The following is a 17,650-nucleotide window of genomic DNA, read 5'->3' as shown; positions in this document are numbered from 1 at the left end:
CGTTGATTCAGAAGGGCTTTTACTAGTGTATTTCAGTGAACTCCTTTAGATCAATATAGCTGTATTTACACGAGACTTTCAGTACTACAGCAGACCTCAAGTAGAGCCTAAAACGTTTCTGAAAGTTGGCCTTCAATCTTTTCAGCACTACCTACACTTGGCCACTAAAGGCTATTCAGCTGCCCAAGCCAGAGTTGCCAATGTCAGAGATGAAAGCGATTGTCCACAGGGGCTGCTGAACCACCGCTGTACAGGGGACCCCAAGGTACTGCAGGCTCGTGCCCCGAAAGCATGTTTGTAAGGCAAAAAGGGGATCTGAGGAAGCACCTGCACTTGTCACCGCAGCAGGCAGGATGCTGCTCTCCAGACAACAATGCGCTGATGTGGCACTGTGAGTCCCTGTTCCTGCTAAACCTTCCCCTGATAATCTTTGTACAGCCAGCTGTCCCCTCCAGCACGCAGGGACCAACACACTGCAATTGCAGCCATGGGATTTCCAGGCTAGGGTGGGAGGGAAGAAGGGCAACACAGAAATATAAATGGCTCCAAAATGTACACAAACAGAGCTCGGTAAACCAAGCCGTTAATATACAAATGCAAACGCCCCCAAAGCTCAAGGAGCATGTTTTACCCAGCACACAAGTACAGGCTTATTTCCGTCCCAATTTTTTTTTCCTGCAGCTTTCTACCAACAGCAGCTTTTGCCTGTAATGCCTGACCTATGTTATAATTAAACGAAACCCTTCCCCTCAAGAGCAGGCAGGCAGCCAGGCCCTACCTGCAGGCATATCAGCTTATTACTGTCCCACCTTGAGCAAACAGGTGTTGCTGTGCGAGCTCAGAAGGTAAAACTAAAGTCCAAGTGACTGACAGGAGAGCTGGAGCATTTTTAACACCATGAAGGACATAAATCAGGAGCCAGGAACTTCTCCCCAGCTGAAAGCTTTCCCTACACCTTTGGCAGGCGACAAACTAATGCACGTGGCCATTATTAAAAATATTAAACTGTAAAATACTACAAAAGCAAAACATTAATAACTAATCATTTGGCTTTGACCCATTTAAAACACAGACTGGCTTTCCCCACCCGGTCATAAAACATTAACACCACATACACGAATTTACACTTCAGATTTTTCAGTGTGGAATAACTGAATCTAGTAAGCTTAAGATTCCCAAGAAATACTGAATAAAAGTTAGGGTTTGAGGATTATTTTTTTACCCGTGTCCCCTCTCTGTCCCTCCCAGTTCTGGCCTGCCCGAACTAAATGCTACTTTAAAAAGAGAAGGATTTGCAGCAGGTATGGAGCACTGCAGGCTACGCAGCGAGCAGGGGGTGAGCTAAAGGAAAAGGGAAGAATCAGTGCTTGAACTAAGCTGATTTTGCTCAAGGTCTGAAAAAGAGACACAAGACCCTAGCACAGTGTGGAGAACTCAGCAGCACTCGCTCTGAAATTCTGACCTCATTTTAGCTGCCGTCCAGCTCGGCATTTGGGCTGAACAACAGGTCCCCAAGCAACAGATGTGACAGACTTTGTTAATGATCCTGTCAGCTCCTGGGGATGGCCCTGATCGCCAGGTGCTGCTGACTCATCTGCCAAAGCATTACTGCTGCTTTGCTGGGCCTCTGGCATACATTTCGAAGGCTCCACTTAACAGGTTGGTGGTAATTCTGTAGAAAGAGCAAAGCAAAATGGGGATCTGTCTGTATTTGTGAAACGCTACACCATATGTAGCAGGGCTTCTTAGAAACGGGCATCCTGCCAGTTCGCATTTCTGTTTGAGTCACAACAGTCCTAATACTACATTCGTTTGCTGTTGACTCCAAATTAGTAAACCTAAGACTTGCTTATTGCTGTTATGTTGCAAGGCATCAAATTGGTCACATGGCTGTCACATGCACAAAGATGGTTTTTATACCTGGTTTCTACTAATTTTCTTGGTTTCTCTTTAACTGACTGAGCCCTTGACAATACTGACTGGATAATATGTTATGGAGGGGAATTAATGCTGTAAAGCCATAGATCAGATAATTTTTGAGCACTGGTCCAAGTGTAACTGATCAGTTCAACACAGTTTGAAATTCTCCATGGTGTAATTAATCACTGATTACAGCACTGCAGGAAAATAAGGGCCAAATCATACATTAAGTTTAGTATAGCAGGGAAGTAGGGGGTTTTGTTGGGGCTTCCCACCCCCAATTTTGTTCTCACTTTTTTCCCCCCTATAGCTGTGAAATAACTTTTGCTTGCATTCTTTGAGCGGTACCTCTCTCATAGGACTTGACTGGTAACGATGGCTTGCATTGCTTGTGTGCTTGTTAAAAGTAAATAAAACCGCAAATGATTATCCACTTACCAATAATGCAAAGTGTGACTCGGTTGCCATGATGAGAGCTTTGCAAAGCCTCAAGGAGAACAAGAAGTTAATTATAAATGTACAAGTAACATCTGGAGGTTAAGCAGGTGCTTACCCCAGAACAGAAAAATATCTGTCCTGGGATCTGTCTTTACCTGGCTCTGAAAATTGCTGCTAAGTGAACACATTCCTACCACAAAGAAAAAAAAACACGTTTCGAAGGAAGAAACTAATGTTAGATCTAGGAAAAATCACTATCCAAATTCCTAATTATCAATGTATCTAAGATGGAACAAAGCTATTCCTTTCCTCAGCCAAAAGAAATCACTTAAGAAAAATTTTAGCACATCCTCAAGAAAAGTATAAGAAAAAAAGCCCTCTAAGAAATTTATGGCCAAGGACCCAGCTCATAACTCTCTTGCAGGAAATAACCAGTAGGTGCACAGTGCTAATATTGGTCACACAGCCTCACTAGAATTAGAATAGCTGGACATTCCCCATCGAACCACACTATCTTCCATCAATCAAGTCAACCAGTATTGGCTGGCTTTACTGGGTCAACAATGAAGATAGTAGGTGCAGCGGGCTCTGTGCCCAGAACAGACCCACCCTCAAAACATGTTCAACCTAATGCGTGCATGAAAACCCAAGAAAGCAATACACAAAATGTTCCCTGGGTACCATAAAACAAATGCATGCTTTGAACTGTTGTGTTCTGAAAGATAGATGTGATTTTACAACTCCACAAAAGACAATTATCCTTCTAATGGGAAGCAGAATGCACACAAGAGCTTACAATAATTACAAGTCTGGTTAAACATCACCCTCGTCTTTCCTCTTTACTCTTACTTGCTCTTGTAAATTCTCTAGTGGGTGACTAACTAGAAAAAGATTACAAGATAAAAAGGATGATTTATTAATGTAAAATGCCACAGAAATCACATAACGTTTGCTCTTCTCCTGAAAGAGGGTAAAGTTCTTACACATCCCCTCAGCGCCACAGTTAAGAACCGAAAACTCATACTCACATTTGCCTTTCTTGACTTCTCTGCTGATATTCCTGTCTACACAGTAAACACAGAATGTCTCCCTATATATACAACAGAGTAAGGAAAGACGGAGTTTTCTGTGGATTGTTCTAGAATGTAATAGGAAATAGTTATTTTTATCATATTGGACAATTTGCATAACATTAATCCTGAAGAATTAGCTTTTTTCCCTCCAGTTTGCATCTAAGATGCTGGAACACAGAGAGAAGCAGCCCACACACTAAGCAGAAATTAGCGCGCCAACTTAATTACCTCTTCTGCAGGTATTAGTGGGAACAAGAACCATTCATCTTATAAACCCGCCATTTCCTGCAATACTTGGCAACTGCCTCAGAAGAAGGTGAAATAAATACAAACAAGACCAGAGATCTTCTCCTAAGTAACATTTCCACTTCAGAAAGCATTTCCATTTTTCCTGTTTAAAGGTGATCCTAGGTCAGTGGCAAATACCATGGCATTTGGTCCTCCAAGTCCCTTCCAGCCATATTCTCTGTGACTCACATGGGCTTGAGAAAGCCAACGCAATCATAAGCAAGGGAAAGAGGCAGATTAAAAAGTAGGAGACAAGGATTTTTAATACAGAATGGTCCGTTCACATGTTTTCCTTTTGCCAAGCCCAGGCTGGCCTTCCAGCTGCTCCGCACCAAGTCCCAGGCACAAACCAGCTCTGGGCTCCAGATAAACCTGTACGTTGTGACGTCCATGACCCAAGCAGCATGAAACCTTTGGGAATCTTTTCACAAACCAGGCCAGAATATCAATTTATTACTGAAACTGGGTCAGGTCCACATGGTTTCAGGTTTCAGTTTACAAAAGTCCCAGATTAACAGGAAAGTTGACATTACTTTTGTAACAGTATGTCCTTGCTAACTGCAACAGTGGAACGCTTGCCAGGGGAGCCACAGAAAAGCACTACACGAGGCACTCATATTTGGAAGAAATCATGGTTTGCATTGGTTTGTATTCCAGTCCGAACGGGTTCTTCTGAACTGTGCTGCTTCCCATACTCCATGAACTCATCAAAGCAGGGAAGCCATCCCTGAAAAACTGTAGTAAATATATTCACAGGTTTTGGTCATGGCCTACGAAATGCACTCTATTTGCTCCCTGACTTAGATGAATAACCCTTAAAAATTCTATTAAAATCATGCGTGGTGCACAGGTACACACTAAAAATACTCTCCTCCTGTGAAATTTTTGGCATGAAAACACTTCTTGATTTTCATCCAGAAAATTCTTTATGAGTTTTAATTGTGTTTTTTTAGAAGCCGGAATTTTCATTGCCTCTCCCTCCCTGCTTTCCTCCTCTATCTGAATTGCATCTATGTTTATATGCAGGAAAGAGAGAGCTTCCCACCCTCCTTTTGCTTTTCATCCTTTTGTACTGTTTTCTTCTTTTTTTCCAGTTTGACCATGAACACAGAAGATGCACTGCTGCTACACCATAATCACTCCAGCATGAAAATTCAATCTACTCCTGAGCAAAATGGTAATTGGGTGAAAGCAACAAGCAGAACACACCAATCTTAAAAAACCTCCATAAGCCAGAGTATTTATTTCAACTATTTCCCCTGCTTCACATAGCTAGAACAGAAAGTGTATAAACTGTATTAATGTTCACAAATTGTGACCAGCTGCATTTCCATGTGGTCAGTTTAGGGGAGACGGATGAAAAAATACCTCTCAATTTTGACAGTTCCATAACTGGAGAGGCTTGAGCCCCTAAATTAGAAACTTCTGAAGTTAATTGGGCTCCCTACAGAATTTTAGATCCTCTTATACCTGAGCAACAAAGTTCCAGAAAAGCCAAAACGGTACAGGTTTGCGTTGATCCTGTAGTTCACACGAAATGAAAGAGAAGGAAAATGTAAGGGGAAAAAAAATAATTGTTGGAAGCTTTTTTATATAAACAATATACTTAATGCAAAAACATGAGCTGAAAGCCTCATTTTTAAAGCCAACACAAAAGACACATCTCTCTGTTTATTTTCAAAAAACTTCTTTCATCGAATCTCACCCACAAAATTTCCCCATCTGGGAATTGCCTGTCTCTGCAAAAAAGCTTAGTTATCAGTTGACAAGTACTAACTGTCTCAGACTCATTCCAGAGCAAAACATGTTTCATTTTTATATTACACATAGAAATTATGCACTTAGATGTAGTCAAATACTGTCTACGCTTAACGCCCATCCACCTTACAGGCTTAGTAACATTTAAAGGAAGCAAAGCTTCAAAAACCAATCATACAACATACAAAGTGGTTGGCAAAAAAGTAGCGTTTGCATTGCTTAATAGAAGAGTTCAAAACTGTTACAAAGAATGCTAGAAACTCAAAAAGTGGAACTTGGAAGTGGATTTTCATCACCCTCTCTACTTGTCTGGTCCTCATCCCTGTTCCTGTTCTTTCTGCCTCTACCGCATCAAGACAATTTGTCTCAAGGCGATCTGGGTTTATATCTCTCCAGGATATTACCTCAAGATAAGAATCAAAGCTCTGATCTGAGAGAATGATTTCATCCCTAATCTTTCCCCATTAGAAGTGCTCCAAGGTTAACAGAAATTAGTAAACATTTTTGAATCCTGTATTGAATTTCGCTTTGCAGTATGCTCTGCTAGACATTATTTATACACTTCAGGGAGTGCTTTCATGCAGTATCCAAGCAACAAATAGAAGGAAAAACACGAGGCACATTGCAGATTTGGCTGAATAAATAAAATAAATGCAGAAACATCGCTAGTTAGATGCTAAAGACATGAGATGAGAACATTCTCTTCTACATACGCATTTTTTGTGGAAAGACTTTTGGATTACAGGCTCATGACCAGGTTTTGAAATGTATCCACAGCCAAGCTCATCCTTGATAAAAGGCATAATTTAAAACAAAAATAAAATATTGCCATTATTGGCAAGTTTCTATAAACAAGAAATCTTTCCCATTAAGATGAGTCAGCAAAGTATCCAAAACCAACGTCATCAGTTCAACGAAGGGTTTCATAGTTTCTCTGTATTGTGTCCCTAAAACATTGATTCCAACAGCAAAGAACATTATAGTCTCTTCAGTCTTCAGGTTTTGCGTGATGGGCTGCTATGGGTCAGATTTCCAGCTGGTGTAAGTCAGTATGGTCTCACAGAAGCCAAGGGAGAATGCCAACTTACACCAGCTGACAATCTGGCTGGTAGCTCTCCTCCAAAATCATCAGCCTCAGCATGATTTTATCCCAGCTCTACTATTGTGCCTGGCTTAGCTCTCACCGACTATATGGAGGGTACCTCACAGTGAGTACTGTTCCTTTCCTTGAGCAGCTGGTGCAGCCAGAGCATTTTACCCCCCTTCACAAATCCTACCCTGTCCCTCCCTGCTTGAGCTGGTGCAGAACGCTGCATCTCACTCATCTCAGTGTTGCAGGCAGCCAAAAGCACGTCCCTCAGTGCTTTTCCTCTTTACTGATGCCAAAACGAAAAATAAAATAGACAGGAGAGAGCTGTGCTGTGCCAGCCTGGGAATTAAGGCATAGTTCTCACCTAAATCAGTGAAAGAAAGGAAGCACGCTATGAAAGTTAGCGCAGTGCCAATGTATCTAATACCCAGGTATGATAAAGCAGATTTACCTGCTTTCAAGATTATCCTCATGCGTATTTTGTATCCTAAAAGCATATGCATGTATGCACACGGAGCCAGCATACATGTATGAATTTTCTATTTTCTTCCTCTCTGTGCAAACAGCTTTTTATATTTAATCACTTCGTAACTACAGTGCAGAATTCTCTTGTACCTTACTTTGCTAAATTACTGAACTGCTGTCCAAGCACAGCGTCAGCCCTTTGTGCATAAAGATTGGCGTATGGCTGGAGCTCTCCACCAGAAACAGATATGGTACCTGTATTCCAGTCCAGAAGCTTAATGTACAGGAATTCAGAGATCGAAAGATCGATCAATACAGGCTTACTTGCTGGCAAGATGCTGGGTTCTCCTGCATACATGTCCAACTCGATATTGCTTAGTCTTGAAAGAATTTAATCAGAGATGTAAAATGACTGCAGCTGTCAGACTTTCCAGAGTAAGGCTGCCAGCAACCGCTCCTATCCTGCTCCCTCTCCAAAGAAGCAAAAAGCCTATTTTTCCAGCTCCACTTGTCCTGCCTGAGCGATGTGTGCCAGATTACAGTTATTCACCAGGATGCAAACACTTTCATGCATCACTCTGTTACTAAGTGATCACAGATACTACCCATGAAGCAGACAAGCATGCATGATTCCAGAAAAGTCCTAAGCTACATTCAGCAGTACTTTTTTTCAGCAGTTTTGCTCTATGCTCCTGAAGCTACATTAGACCACAGATCTGGTACCTAATCAGACTACAAAGAATCTGACCTACACCTCCACCACACACTTTGCACACTATTTGTTTGATTCTAAAGAGAGTGAGCAAACCCTGAAACTATGCATAACTGATACCAAAAATCATGTTACCACAGCGATGAGATACAGATGATCTCTGTACCAAATCACATTTTTGATAGGACATCATTGAATACAAGTTGTTCACGCTTACTTGAAAGTTACTTTATGCACCACAGACATACCGTGACACTTTTTTTTGGTCAGTCTACTGATGAACTTGAGAAATAAAAATGCTAAGAACAAAATATAATTTATTGCCTGGTTTTTGCTATTTGCTTTAGAAACGGTTCTCCACCAGCAGCTTTAAAAGCTAACACATTAATCAGCAGTGACAGATGGGCTAAGCTTTTTCTTGTTTTCTGATAAGAGCACAGTGTTCATCAGTAGTTACAGCAAGCACTGCAGGTGACATGCATAAGTACAGCAGCTTCTCCGCTGCCATGCTCCCTCCTCTTGATGCCCGCATGACACAAACACACAGAATGATACTCCTGTTTTTAACACCAGCCTCCTACAGGTTCTGGTAAGGCCCTGCAGCTGAGAAGTTGTTGCAGAAGTAAAATCCAGAAGCAAAGCATTGGGTGAGGTCAACATTTGGAAGAGCTTTTCTTGAAATCATTTAATCAGCTTTTATCTGAGCAAAGTAAGATTTTTCAAAATAAGCCCTTTCATGCTCACCTGACCACGTCTGTATTAGGCCTCCGGCTGCTAAACAAAAACACAGACTAAGAACCAGCACAGCCACACCAGTGCTGAGAAGATGCAGCTGCAGTTTCACTGCTGTAAGGTTTTTATTTGTTTAGTGCCAAGTGAATTCTTCACATGCCCTTCACACTTGATTTACAAGCATCAACATACTGCTGGGCCCTCTCCCCTTATCCACTTGCTGTTATTAAAATTAGGCTGTTGATTTTTAAGTTCCAGATAGCTCAGTACTGGATATTCATGAAACGTACCTGCAAGAGATTATTCTCAGTATGCTCTTTCAAAGTCAAGGATAAACCATAGGTTTATCTTCTTCAGCTCTAAATCATTGTATTTTGTCCTTTTTTATTGATTTCAGACCCAAAACCTCATTCTGACCATGCAGATTTTTTTTGTATCTTTAGTGTGCACTCAGAGGGAAACAGCAGAAACTTTGCTATGAGAGATATACTAGTCAGCAGGGACAAGCAGGTGCACAACACTCAAAGAGTACTACAGGCAGTATCTTACTTTCTGCTTTTTTGGGGGCCTGTTCTGCTGACTTTTTGCACCAGAGCTGTGGGGAGAAATGGCTCAAATACCAAGGCCAAAAGTGCTAACTAGCCCTACATATGGTACTCAGCACTTTCCCATTGCAAGTTTTCTCTGTCTTTTTTTATCCTTAAGAAGCAGCTATTCCACTATATTAAAAAGAAAAAATTTTCAGTAGCGTAACTTCAGTAACAATTTCAATGGTTTTCCCCTTTTGCATCTATGAGAATTTAAGTTACTGGTGTGAATTACAAGCCTGGTTTCAATTTGTGCAATAGGGATGAGTAAGGAAAGCTGCACAGCGAATGCAGTCTCCTTACCTGCGTTCCCCTGTAAGGTTCACAACCACTGTGACATGCAACACTAGCAAGTGTCCCAACATAAGCACAATCATTTAGGTGGAGCTGAAAACAGAATGCACAGCTTCATCTGCCCTGCGCTGAGAAGATACACCTCTTATTTAATAAACTTTGAAACTTTTTAATTCATATGCCAGACAGCTGAGTCACAGACCTTCTGGTCAACTCGGGTGAACCCAGAGGACAAAAAAGCAAATACAAATGAGCAGAAAAGCAGGTAACTTTAGCTAAGCATTTTTTAACACAGAATTAGCTAACTAGAGAAACGGAAAGTTTTGGAGGTGACAATTCTCATGCTACCTGAAAACAGCATCTGAGACAGCAAGCATGGTACATCTGAATGTCACAATCCCAGACTGAATGTGAAAAATTCTGCTGAACAACTGAACTGTTTCTTAAGGCTTTCATAACAGCTCAACGCACCAAGGCGCTGCACAGCAAATCTTGTTAGCTAATGGTCCTTGACAGACGAAATCCAACACTTGAGGATTTGTGAATGAAGAATTTTGCACAAATTTGATATCTTTCTAGCTCCTACAGAGCAGGTAGAATTACCTGGTCTTCCAGCAAGACCTTCCAAAGAACCACAGAGAACAAGGACAGGTGAAAGATTACTTCCTGCAGTGGGGTGTCTTACTTTACGAAGTAGGGATCAGTTACCTTCTTCTCATATCAGTTGCACAGTGAGTTAGCTCAACATGAATGGCAAGCAATCTGACTGCATACCCCTTCAAATCTGGATTCTGATTGAAAGCTGAGTTCCCAGACCATTTATTTGTTTTAATCTGAAACAATCCTTCACATTCTGGTCTTCGTGGTATACAGACCGCTTTAGTATTATCACTCACCAGCTGCTGTGATGACAGTAGTGTTTTTCTACTATTATATCATACCTGCTGTAACTGAGCTTTTCTCTAATACGTTGTCTCTTCTGATCACAGACTACTCTGACCACCATCTCATGCTTTGCTGTTTAAATATTTCAACATCTTGATGGATGCCATTACAATTCTTTCTAAAACAGAGTATCAGACTCTGGCTAGAGAACTCACTTCTTGCCTAGTCACTCTCTACCTTTCTTTACCTTAAAGGAGATAAGTCTTATTTCAATTACAGTAAACAAGAATCAACACAAGATGGAAGCTTCACAGAAGAGACACTTCACAACTTGTTGAAGAACGTGGACGGAAGATACTTGCACTAACAGGAAGATTCACATTGAGTATATAGCCATTAGTCAGGGAGTGTAAAATGCCCACGGCTGTTCTACTTTTGAATGCAACGGGTTGCATCTTATAGATAGGGAATAAAGAACCACTGCCTGGTCTGTTCATTTGGAAACCTTTCATACTAGGACAAGAAGATACTGACGCATGTGCATTGCAGAGTGCAACACATTGATAGTCTTTTGATATATCTTGTCACTTCAATGAAAGGCAGGCATTCTGAAAGAGTTGGACATCCACAGGCAGCCTTCAGGTACAACTAACCTAGGACCCTGGGAAAGAAAAATGCTGTTTCCAGGAGGCCTCAGCAAAGAAAAATGCTGTTGTCAGAAGATAGCCAATCCTGGAGATGTGGGAAGAAGCTCGTGCCCACAAAGAGCCAGTGCCCATCTAAGTCAGACTGGAGTGTTATTCAGTAAATCTGGGCCCTGCAGGTGGTACACAACTCCTTCTGCTTCAGCGTGCAGTGAAATACCGGGAGAGAGCAGTTCTGCAATAGAAAGTCAAATTTGTGGGGATTAGAGCCTAGAAGAGCCTCCTGGTATCACCCGATGTGGCTTTGTGTGCATTACCAGCCACAGGCATTTTCACACAGTGATTATCGTGTCTGATCCTGTGACAAGCAGCTGAATTAGAGTACACCTTTCCAGAAAGAGCCTGTCTCGATTTAAAGAGTACGATGGCTGAGATTATTGCTCTCTCAGCTCCAGGCTGCAGCTGTTAAAAAACTGCAAGTGCCTTTCTGGAGAGATGCAAGGGAAGATTGCCCACCAGACAGCATATCCAAAAATATACATTGAAAGGTGCCAGGAGTACCATGGCTCAGCCTTTAACTATATTGATCTGCAATACAAACAAACCACTCTTAATTGCTGTCTCCCTGCATGATGATTAGGCTCTCAAGCAGTGCAGCAGCAGTGCAGTACGCTAAGCCAAGTTTTGGCAGCACACAGCATTCTCAACACTAACAGAGAATTACAGATATGAAATACATCAAATTAAAATAACTGAGTAATGCTTATTAAGAACAAAAAATAAACACGCTGGGAAAATGTTTAAATATGCCTCTGAATTGAATCTTCAGCAAAATTATTTGATTTGACATCAGTATTTGTTTTAGGCTATCTAAATAATTCAAGTACTTTCCTTACATTACTTCTCCTTGAAATAAGAGTTTCGTGTTTATTATTCATTACTCAGGTGGGGACCTCTGCTTGCCATAAAACTAAGTGGAACAACCAACTGCAACAAAGGCTAGATCTTGGACCCAAACGCTGCTAATGAGCTTTGTATTAAAAGCACTGCCCACCCAAGGAATAGAATATAACCTGCAACCACTAACGTGGCAGGAGTAAAATAGAGTTGCTTCCTCAAACAAGATCAAACTGTAAGAGAACCCAAGTCAAGATTCTTCTTGTGTACCACCAATCTATCACTAGGCTGCTCCTGACCCCACTTAGCACAGCCCCATTCCAGGTCAGGCATTTCATCAGTAATTTCAAATGCACACTGTGATGAGAATTGCTGTAATTAGAAGTCTTCTAAAGATAGAAAAAATTAACACACATCTTTCCATGGGCAGTTCCATTAAGTCAATAAGATTACTATCCTCAGTAGGAGATATGTGATCTGCTCTCTGCCCACCTGCGTGAACTACTTTATTTCCCTGTTGCTCAGCTCCAAACCTGATCCTGCCCTGTGCCTGACATGTAAAAGTTTCTGCATCTAATATGCCCCCATGGCCGGCACCAAGAGGCCAAAGGGCACTCTTCGCTCTGGAATCAGTCTCATCAGAATCACAAATGAAACAGATGATACCTCTGTCTCAGTATGGTTAATTTAACAAACCTGCTTCAACACATGATAAGGTGTTGGGTTTAAAACTGTCCTTGTATCTAAAATTTCACTAGCAGAAAATTCAGTACATTTTGAGCTGGTTTCCATGCTTATAGTATGTCCCACGTTACTGAGGCATTTTGTTCAGAGGTCAGGAATGTGGGCATGCTACCATAAGAGTCAGGAAATCATTTACAGAGCGCATAAAAATTTCTTTGCAGGGCAATGCCTCAGAGCTGAGAGGACATGACATAATCTCTTTGCTGCATAAACAAATCTAGTTAATGTACAGCCTTTAATATGCAATAATCAAATGTTAAAAAAAAAAAAGACCCAATCAAATTTAATTTCTCTGCCAATGAGAGTGTAATTCAGCAGAAGACAGCAAGTATTTCAGAAGCTCTGCTTCCTCAGGAAAATTTGCAGTTTCAGCATTATTTACTAAATGACAGCTATACCTACTACATTCCTCCATTTCAGGACAAGTGAGATGTTCTGAACACCTCCAAACGAAGATATTTTGAAGCCCTTCACAGAAACCCAATCAAAACAATTTAAGATTCAGCCAAACAGGTTAATATCTGATGAGACTGATGAGGTGAGAAACTGAGTCAGTACAAACTTCTAGGTAATAAAAAAAAGTGCTTGGATTAAATCTCTTCTGTCCTGGATTAAATCTCTTCCATCCTGTGCTTACAGTAAAGAAGTCTTAACAGCAAACCTGAACAGCCAAGTGTTTGCAAAACGTCAGATATGAACACATCCTGCAAAGCAACATGAGACCATCGTGTCCCACTAATGTCAGTGGACAAAACAATCTCAAAACTTGTTCAGGCAAGCTGCACTTGACCTCAGAAGAATTTCCAGCTCTCGTTTACTGACAAGGCACAGGCACTGAAGACAGACAGTGTCCGTACTGTCACATACATACGGCATCAGAGTTTCGCTCATGTGGTCAGTGCTTACCAGCTAGGGCCTTGATGCGGGATCGTTCAAAGAGTCGAGCAGAACTATTTTCATTGTCCCAGTCATCGACATCCCAGCGGTTGTTGACATCGCTGTACTGCTGTTGGATTTCAATATTGTCATAATCTGTTGCTACTGTTGTCGTCATCCTGAGTCTTCTTAACCTATTCTCACCATCAGATTCTTCTTAAAAACCTCTGTAAAAGAAAAACACACATAATAATTTAGATAATATACGTATATTGAAAGAAAGTGGTAAAATTCAAGCTCAAGACTTCTGGTTTCAAAAACCAATGACTTTTACTTGAAGCCTGGGCACAAGCTCAAGAACAGGTTAGATACCAACCAGTCCTTCAGAAAGCAACTGAATGCTCAAAGTCCTCTTAAAAAACGAAGCGCCTCACAAAAGCAAGATTTCAAGCCAGCAGCTTTGCTGCATACACATATCCCGAATTGTCATGTCCAACTCTGCACAAAGTGGAACACATATGAAACGTGCAGTTAAATACTTTCACCACTGTTATTTTCAAAATCAGCCAGTCAGTTTTACAAATCTGTGAATATAGGCTAAACCATATGGAGCCGTGGATAACTCGGCTACGAAAAGACTGAAGTGTGAAGAAGACCTCAACATCTTTACAAAACGGTGTAAATTCTGATGAAAAAAATGCAAATGCTTAAAAAGTCACATAAGCATTTGACCAGCAGAAGCCTTTTAACATGTATCTGAAGAAACATTTCTTTCTTCACATGCAAATGCTGACTTTGTGAGCCACCCTGGGAATTTAGTTATGAACTAACCCAGATAAAAACAACTATCTGAGGCATCGCTTTGAACTCTCCCTAGCAACAAAATGGTAGCCCACCAACGCAACCCTTTACACGAGGTTCTCCTCTTTCAGGCAGCCGGATACTGTTAGCATATTCATGCCACTTTCTGATTGGAATTTGCATGTACTTATCAGCACTAAATATAAAAGAGCCTTACACCTCCTCTGAGGGAAGAGAAGGGAGGTTATAGACGGCGGCTACACTGGAGGCCCTGAAGCGAGGGGCACAGCGGCGGGTCCAGGGCCGCCCTCAGCCCGTCCCTCAGCGCCCGCGCTCACACCGGCCCCCCACAGCAAACACACGGTCCGCCTTCACAAAAACGTGGTAGTTACTAAAACAATGCGGTTCAATGTTTGGGAAAGGGGGCACGGCCAGGTTCTAGTAGCGGCGGTCACATGACAGGAAGACTCGGGAGCGTGCGTGAGAAAGGGCTCCGGCCGTGTGGCTCCACCTGTGTGCCGGCTCCCGCCGCGGCTCCTGCGCGCCCCCCGCCGCCGCGCCGTGCCACAGGCAGGCAGCCCCGGGGCGCCGGCCGGGCGCTCCCTCACGGACGTCGGCGGCTCCCGCTCCCCCAGCCCCCGCCGCCAGCGAGCCGGTGCATCCCCCGCCGCGGCCGAGCCGGCAGCGCCCAGCTCACCTGCCCCCGCCGCCGCGGCCAGCGGGGAGCGCCCAGCCCGCCAGCGGGCCCGCCTCAGGCGGCCACCTGGTGCCACCTGCCGGCGCCGGGCAGCAGGGCCGGCACGCCCCGCCGCCCCCTCGGCCCCGCCGCCCCCTCGGCCCCGCCGCCCCCTCGGCCCCGCCGCCCCCTCGGCCCCGCCGCCCCCTCGGCCCCGCCGCCCCCTCGGCCCCGCCGCCCCCTCGGCCCCGCCGCCCCCTCGGCCCCGGGAACGGGAGGCTGCGGCGGCCCTGCCGAGCCACCCTGCGGCCGACACGGCGCCAGCTCACGGGGGAAAACTGGCCTAGGCGCCATCACTGCTCCCGCACTTCAGAGGCATTAACTTCCCAGAGGGGCCTATGATAAAAAGGCTGGGTTGACATGACACCCTCCTGTTCCCCACCGCAGATGAGATTTCTCATCTATCTCCTTCAAAAATAATCCCTCCGTTTCACACTGAAACAGAAAACGGGCTGCACTCGAGGCTCTTACATAAGACGCTGCTGCCGAAGCCTGTTTGCGAGCGATTCAACCTTCACAAAAGGTGGGAAGAAATCGCTTTAGCTATGGTAAGCTGCCAACAGACTGAAAGAACACGAAGCAAACTTGCTCTGGGAAAAGCCTTTTGAACGACCCTCCTTTGCTGCAGCCGCCTGGGCTGGCGCTTTCCAGCAGGGAGCCCGGGCGAGGGCCCGGCCCTTCCCCTGCCGGCCGCGTTCTGCCGCTGTCGACAGACAAAAGGATGGCGCCCAGACCAGGACAGGATTAAGTCCCACTCGAAGCCTTTCTGCACAGCATTCACCAGCTGATCCCCATCTAGTATCAAGCTTAGCCAAAAACCTCCCATTGATTCCTGTACACAGGCAGAAATCAGGGTTAATTCCAATTAAATCCATGGAGCAGCTGTGGTATAAACAACGCGTGGAATCAGACTGTTCTGCAGCATCAGTTTCAACCTTTTCAGCTTTCAGTATTCATCAGTGCCCAATGAGGAGATGATGTGCCACTGCAAGAGCAGCAGTTCAAACCATAAAAATTAAAGCAGTCACCCTAAAACCAGGATGCTGCATCATGCTAATTTAGTATAGGGGCTACAAGCCATCGATTCCATTTATTTCTGTATCATCTGTGTTTAGATGCATCAGGATCAATTTCAACTATAACTTGTGCTTTATCTCTTCTTTTACCCTTCCTGAGCATCACACAAGCAAAAATCTATCCCACATAAAGCTTAATTGAGCATTAAATGGGCCTGTTATCCCACACCTATAGGGCTAGAAAACTTACATACTTGTTCTGATTCTGTAGAGACCCTGAAAATAAAAGCACTGTCTCTTTCACTGGCTGACATCAAGGTCCCTTTTCTGGGATGCAGCTCAATGACACAGGAACAGCAGAGAGAGGTAGCAGACACACACTGCAGTGATAAAAATAAGTACCTTGCAGCAAAGCACTTCTGTGGGGAGGTGAGGATAACAGAGCTGAATTCTAACTGAAATAAGCTGCCCTGCCTTCTTCCAAAGAAAGACCCAGCTACATAATGTGCAACCACCACGCTAAGCCTCTGCTCTGCTGAAAAACAATTTCTCTTAAGACTCCTGCTGCAGCTCTGACCCAGCACAACCCCCTGGAGCCTCCAAGAACAGAGAGGGAAGATAAACACAAGCTCTATCAGAAACCTCCAGTATTCATACTACAGCAATGAGGTGGAGGTCCTGCGGATGGGCTCAGCTACAACAGCAAATCTTATTTCTACGTTACGGATGCCCCTATTTGACAAACAGAAACACCAGTGCCATCTGCAACTGCCCAGAGAGTAATGGGGAAAAATGGTTCAGAATTCTTCTGGAGCTTTTCACTATTAATGACCTCAAGCGTAATCTGTCATCCATAAAATTAGCCCTACATTGAAAGACATATGCTGAAAAAATTCTGCGTGTGTATATACACATACATGTAACATATGTATATTTACATATTTATCTTAAGCCTGACATGTTACTTGCATAATTGCTGCTCAAGATGCAGCATAATTTTATCTGGTCAGACCTCCACTGCAGGATGATTTCAACAAGTACTTTGTGAGTACACATTTGTTTTATTGACTGTGTAGTCAGCACAAAGCAGGAGCCAGTTGCATTGTGTGCCATTAGCTTACTGCAGCGCTCTCCACTCATGCGCAAAGCACCCACTAACACCCTTGGAAGAAATCACTATAGAGTATGTAGCACAAGCAGAAAGCACAGGGTCAGAAGACAGCCTGTGCTCCAGCGGGAACAACCTTTGTAATTTAAACATCCTGGCCTGGCTTTAAGCTGAAATACCAATCTAATAAAGAAACAATGTTCTCTGTGGAGAGCCAAATGTAACATGAATTTCAGCTGTCATCCTGAGCAGTCTTAATACAGAGGACTCCAAGCCAACCCATTCTCAGAATTTGATAAACATAAGCACACCAATAACAAGAAAGCATACCATTTTAGAAACAGCAGGTCCCAATGTCATTACCATTCGCAATTCAGGCACAGGCTCTACGTTACAGGACCTTTATATAGGGCTTAAATACAAAGAACAGGCGTTCAGATTTCTCAGCTAGTCCACATCCCTCTTACATGCAGCACTGGGTGCACCTGGGCCCTGGAGCTGGTAGCCGGCAACTACAGGGATAAGCAACCACACAGGTGAACTAATAAATAGCATGTAACTGCTTCAAGTCCCCAAGGCAGCACAG

The 17,650-nt window shown here is 43.4% G+C and overlaps 1 protein-coding gene across 3 annotated transcripts in view; it reads right to left on the bottom strand.

Moving 5' to 3' along the window:
* SPTBN1 (spectrin beta, non-erythrocytic 1) overlaps positions 1–17,650 on the bottom strand; it is a 136,104-nt gene that overhangs the window by 80,158 nt on the left and 38,296 nt on the right. For all 3 annotated transcript variants that reach the window (XM_027783310.2, XM_055816003.1, XM_055816002.1), the window contains exon 2: positions 13,434–13,630. In XM_027783310.2, the coding sequence (XP_027639111.1) occupies positions 13,434–13,581 (148 nt within the window). In that variant the 5' untranslated portion in view covers positions 13,582–13,630. The remainder of the gene's footprint in view (positions 1–13,433; positions 13,631–17,650) is intronic.

The sequence above is a fragment of the Falco peregrinus genome, chromosome 11 (assembly GCF_023634155.1).
Source record: "Falco peregrinus isolate bFalPer1 chromosome 11, bFalPer1.pri, whole genome shotgun sequence".
NCBI lineage: Eukaryota > Metazoa > Chordata > Aves > Falconiformes > Falconidae > Falco > Falco peregrinus.
Note: the sequence above shows the minus strand (reverse complement) of the source record. Positions and strands in the feature narration are given on the sequence as shown.